At 36.9% G+C, this 6,256-nt stretch overlaps 1 protein-coding gene across 1 annotated transcript in view; it reads right to left on the bottom strand.

Moving 5' to 3' along the window:
- Window positions 1-2,318, bottom strand: part of rbms2a (RNA binding motif, single stranded interacting protein 2a) — a 59,947-nt gene extending 57,629 nt beyond the window's left edge. Inside the window, exon 1 of the mRNA XM_016442061.1 lies at window positions 2,084-2,318. Within this exon, the coding sequence (XP_016297547.1) occupies window positions 2,084-2,155 (72 nt within the window). The 5' untranslated portion in view covers window positions 2,156-2,318. The remainder of the gene's footprint in view (window positions 1-2,083) is intronic.
- Window positions 2,319-6,256: the final 3,938 nt, after the last annotated feature.

Raw genomic sequence — 6,256 nt, 5'->3', positions numbered from 1 at the left:
CCTATGGAGAGTCCTCATAAACCATAAAAACCAACATGTGTGTGTGTGTGTGTGTGTGTGTGTGTGTGTGTCTGTGTGTGTGTGTGTGTGTGTGTTCAACAGAAAGAAATTCATACAGGTTTGGAACTACTTGAGGGTTAGTAAATGATGACAGAATTAAATTTTTGAGTGAATCCTTTTAATGCATTTCACACACAAAGCAAGCAGATTTTCATTTCACTTTCAGTTTTCAATGACCATATAAAGGGAAAGTGCTCTCAAAAAAAAAAAAATCACAGTATTCAAATTAACCCAAACAAATAAACCCAGAGAGGAACTTGAGTAGCAAATTTCACTGTATTTTGCAAAAAAAAAATCTAAATAAATAAATATATATATATTATATTTAAATTTGTATTTGTATATATAATCGATGTACTGACATGAAATAATTTGGTAATTTATCGGTGCAAAGCAATTCAACAAGTGACAGCCTCAAATTACAATCAGTTTCTATTATTCATCTGTGATGTTCTGTTCTCTCTGACTGTGATGCACTACTGCGTCATGCGCCGTGTATCTATCAGCAGTGATGACAAACGTTTGTGACGGCAAACATTCCAGACACTTAACTCTTGCACAACTATCATCAACAGCCTTCAGAAGTCTAACCATCATGCTTGCGTTCTTAAAACTCCTGTAGTTTCGTCAGTTCTACAGGTTGAAGAACAGCATTCCAACACCAAAGTCATGGGTTCGATTCACAAACACTTGGACTGATAAAATGTATAGCCTGAATGCTACACATATTTGGATTAAAGCATCTACCAACTCTAATGTAAATCTCTTTGTCTTGCTTGCATTTTTAAATGTGAAATAGACTGACAACAAACATACCTTGTTATGCCTTATTACTTAATTGAATATAAAGGAAACGTAAACTTAAAGTCAATAATAGCTTATATATTAAATTATAATTTATCTCCACCTATATATGCACAAATATATACAGGTGCGATAATATAGGCGTCAATTCATATAACCGTTGGCCTTTTTTACGTTCAGAATCATAATAAACTAACTACTGGTAACTATAGGAAATATATGAAGGAGAGCATTGATCTTTTGAGCGTGTGTGACATTTAGTCTACTGTGTCGCATTTGATAAGTTCTGGGAAACAATGGAACATTCACATCCTGAATTATGTAACTGTTTAACCCCATCTACTGCTACTACGCGACGCGACAGGAACGCTAGTGGCAACACTGCACGCGCTTCGTTTGTGATAAATGTAAACGTTCTCGGACAGTATGTTGCGTCGCGCGCTTGCTCCGCTCATGGCGTTCTAGTTTTGTCGCGTCGCGTTGTTCGTCGAAGTTACTGCTTTGGTCCTTTAACAAACATGGACGGTCACAAGAGGCGTAAACATTACCCACACAGCCTGATAAGTTCGCTGAACTGAAACTTTTTTTTTTTTCCATGTTATTACTCCACAACGCGACAGTCAAAGCGTCACGGTGGGTTTATCAAGGGGTGGGGCGTTGTATTTTCCCACCGCTGAAAACTTTCGCGTTCCGACTGTAAAGCAACACAAACATCAAAGCATCCGCATCCCTCCTTTACTAGGCTACTATACAAAATATGTCGATCACTTTCTGATTCTAGTCACATTTGAATAGTCCATCAATAATATCCGTATCTTCATTTTTCCAAACCTTTCTGTCCTGTGGGAAAGAACATTTTCCATTATTTACTCGCCTACCAAAGTTCTCCTCTTCCGCGGGTAGCTGAAACTTCGCTAGTAAACCCGTGGAAATCGATGTGTGTATTAATGTGAGTGAGTGTGAACGAGTTGAATGATTACAGCCACACGACGAATGCAGCTATTATTACCAGAAACTTATGAAAGCCGCCATTCCCGACCAAACCAAGCCGACCCTGAGCCGTCTTTTAGACGCGCTGTATCCAGCTCTAGAGAAGACAATGATCCCGCAGAAAGCTGGAGTTGATTTGTCGAGGACACCGCAGCTCACACTTCTGCGTAGAAAGCCACTGGTTTTGGAAAGCAAGAGTCAAACACAAAGAAAAGCCCGTCTGCGTTACCTTTTTGCTGTTTCTGCTGTTGTATCCGTTGTAGGGGTTGATTCCCGTCCTTGGCGCAACGGAGAGCAGCATTTTTCTCAGCGCGGGGTCCGGAGCGGCGGGGCTGACGTCAGTCAGAAGAAGTTCAGGCGGGATCTTTTTTTTTTTTTTTTTGTGTGTGTGTGTGTGTGTGTGTGTGTGAACAATTTAAATGTACAACCTCAAGTATAAGGAACAATAGACAGACGAATATGGGTATAAGTAAATCTCCCGAAATATAGCCTACACTCTAAAAAATGCTGGGTTAAATACAACCCAGTGCTGGGTAAAATAGGGACAAACCCAGCAATTGGGCTGTTTTGACCCAGCGGTTGGGTTACTACCCAGAAGTTTGGGTTAAACATTTAACCCAACCGCTGGGTCAAAACAGCCCAATTGCTGGGTTTGTCCCTATTTTACCCAGCACTGGGTTGTATTTAACCCAGCATTTTTTAGAGAGTAGCATTACATCATTTGCTCACCAATGGATCCTCTGCAGAAGTTCGGGCGGGGTTTTTTTTTTTTTTTTTTTGTGTGTGTGTGTGTGTGTGTGTGTGTGAACAATTTAAATGTACAACCTCAAGTATAAGGAACAATAGACAGACGAATATGGGTATAAGTAAATCTCCCGAAATATAGCCTACACTCTAAAAAATGCTGGGTTAAATACAACCCAGTGCAACCCAACCGCTGGGTCAAAACAGCCCAATTGCTGGGTTTGTCCCTATTTTACCCAGCACTGGTTTGTATTTAACCCAGCATTTTTTAGAGAGTAATGTTTAGCCTACTGTTATTCCTCTTGATCTTATGTGTATGATTGGCCTATTTACTTGTAATAATGTTTAACATCAGTGACGTCTTTTTCGAGAGACCAAAACCTTAAATAAAGTCAATGAAGGAATGTCAGTACTAATGTGTAGCCAGCTGTAAAGATCCTACCGGAACTGCAATTTGACTGCGCAAGAAAAAAGATCAATGTTACTTACTTTAATACTTCCAGGCTCTTTCAGACAGAATCCACCAAACTCTATTTCAAAACAGACTCCTTTCTGTAAACATTTCATCAGGAGCAGGATAAACATTGTTGATTATTCTAAACTGTATGTCCCTCATTTTTAGGGGCCATTTCAGATAATTACAGTATTTCATTTTCAAAAATTCAAACTTTTGATGGTGCACTGAAATCAGAAAATATTTTCATACATTTATTACTTTGTTGTTACACTTTTATCACCAATGTAAATTTCACCAAACTTTTTTTTTTCAGACACATTTGAATATGCACTTTTGTGTTAGTTGTACATTTGTATTGTTTTGTGTTTGTATTGGAAAGAGCGTTGGCTTTACACACACCATTAAATCCTCTAAAATAAAATGTTATCCCTAGGTTCCTGTTAAATGAATCGTATTGTATAAATTGGACAACATCATCTATCAAGTCAACAAGATACAAAATTTGTTTCTCATACTATCTGGTTTAAATAATGTCTTCCTACTGTACACATTGTAATGGTTCTGTTATTCCACAAGGTGAAACCATGCGGTGTGAAGTTATGGGTAAATATCATTTTCCAGTATATCCGCTTATGGACATTTGGCAGCTGGATAGGCAATTTAGACATCTCAAAATCACATTTAAACAAAAGCTCTAAACCTCAGACTCCACTGAATACACAGGTATATGAAACCATGCTGAATAAAGCTGTACTAAATAAGTTGTAATCCAGTTTGGTTTGAGTGCATCAATCAATGATTCAAATTCAGTGGCTGCCAGACCTCTATTGTTATATTCTTTAATCATCTGGAATTTTTTTTTTTTAATATAATGAGTTTTGTTTTTCCATATAAAACTAAACATTTCAGAGTTAAACATTTTAATTGGTTGAGGAAAATCATAAAGAGAGTAACATTGGTAAATTAGTTTAGACTCAAAATAATTCTGCCTACAGATCTCTTAAACCAATGATTTTTAGCTATTTTATCTTCTATGTTTATTTGTTCTATTGCTATTTTACTTAAAAATTAACCGGGAATGGATTCTGCTTTCATCACTATAGAGAGGTAGCAGTTCACATTTTTTTTTCAAATGGCATTATCCTGGTACTCTTGAGAAAACTGAAATAATGTCTATGGCTTTACAAACTATCGATTTTTCTTTTAAAAATATGTCTGTCGTCAGCAAATTGTTATCTCTTCCCTTAATAAATGCTGATTGATGTTCCTCTACAAGTGTCCCAAGCACGAGTTTGAAATGATTAACAAACACCAAGTCAAGTAATTTATAATCAGTACATGACAGTTATTGGTCTCCAATTATCTAATGATAGCAATTGTTTCTTGGGATTATGCATCATCATATGCATCATATAATAATTTCCTAAAATCTTTCCAGAACTGTTTAAAAATCCTGCTGTTAAACGGTCAATATCTAGTGATTTGCAGTTTTAAATTAGTTTTAATGCTACATCAATTTGTCATTTGTCTTCCTCATTCAGTTTTTGGATATTATCTTTAATGTTTACAAATAGATAATAACAATCTGCTTTTTTATATTTGGATTTATTTTAAAGATAAAGTTTTTATAAAAAGTTTTAAAATACTACAAGGAATACAATTAACTTTTTTGTGCTTTTTCAATTCACCTGGCTCTTGAATGGATATAAGATATAAACTCCACTTGCTTTTTCGAAGTATATCACAAAAAAATATCTAAAAATAAATAAATAAAATATACTCATTCATTTTAGTTGCATTTCCGGGCCTTTCTTTCAACAAATTCATCCACAATGTCCTTGCTGTTTAGTTTAAGGCTTCGTGTATTCTCAATGGAAAGAATGGCTAGTTTCAATAGTCTGATCTACGCCATGGTGCTCCACAAATCATTTTTTTTATTAGCTTCAGTTTTTAAAATGAGAGCTCAGCTGAAGCCACAGTAACATAAGATAACTAAAATGAAAGAAAGAGAATTAAAACGGTGCAGATGTTGCTGAGGCTAGATGTGATACATTTAAATATACATTTAGTCATTTAGCAGACGCTTTTATCCAAAGCGACTTACAAATGAGGACAATAGAAGTAATTAAAACTAACAAAAGGAATACTTTCCGTACCCACTGTATATATATATATATATATATATATATATATATACGAAGAGGACTCACTCTATGTTACTCCAGATTCTCCAGTGTGTTCTCCACTCCAACATCTGTCTCCTCGCAAGTCTCCGAGTTGATATTATACTTACCATTGTTACTGAGGTGTGTGCTAGGGATGGCGAAATGAAGCCTTGTGAAGTTATGAAGCTTTCCTCTAACTGGATCAAGAAAAGATTCGAAGTCTCAGAGTATCGATTACAGTGCCATCTAGTGGATCATAAAATGTACAACAGCCGTATCTGGGATGAAACTTCACTCGATGAAACATCCACCTCATTAATGATATAATTTTACTCTGTAGTGCACTAATAAAAATCATATGCTGATAATATTTTTTTATGTACCATAATGTGGCAATTCATGGTAATATACATTGAACAAAATTATAAACGCAACACTTTTGTTTTTGCCCCCATTTTTCATGAGCTGAACTCAAATATCTAAGACTTTTTCTATGTGCACAAAAGGCCTATTTCTCTCAAATATTGTTCACAAATCTGTCTAAATCTGTGTTAGTGAGCACTTCTCCTTTGCCGAGATAATCCATCCACCTCACAGGTGTGGCATATCAAGATGCTGATTAGACAGCATGATTATTGCACAGGTGTGCCTTAGGATGGCCACAATAAAAGGCCACTCTAAAATGTGCAGTTTTATCACACAGCACAATGCCACAGATGTCGCAAGTTTTGAGGGAGCCTGCAACTGGCATGCTGACTGCAGGAATGTCCACCAGAGCTGTTGCCCGTGAACTGAATGTTAATTTCTCTACCATAAGCCGTCTCCAAAGGCGTTTCAGAGAATTTGGCAGTACATCCAACCGGCCTCACAACCGCAGACCATGTGTAACCACACCAGCCCAGGACCTCCACATCCAGCATCTTCACCTCCAAGATCGTCTGAGACCAGCCACCCAGACAGCTGCTGCAACAATTGGTTTGCATAACCAAAGAATTTCTGCACAAACTGTCAGAAACCGTCTCAGGGAAGCTCATCT

This window comes from Sinocyclocheilus anshuiensis, unplaced genomic scaffold (genome assembly GCF_001515605.1).
Source record: "Sinocyclocheilus anshuiensis isolate Anshui unplaced genomic scaffold, SAMN03320099.WGS_v1.1 scaffold819, whole genome shotgun sequence".
NCBI lineage: Eukaryota > Metazoa > Chordata > Actinopteri > Cypriniformes > Cyprinidae > Sinocyclocheilus > Sinocyclocheilus anshuiensis.
This window is presented reverse-complemented; position numbering and strand designations above follow the sequence as displayed.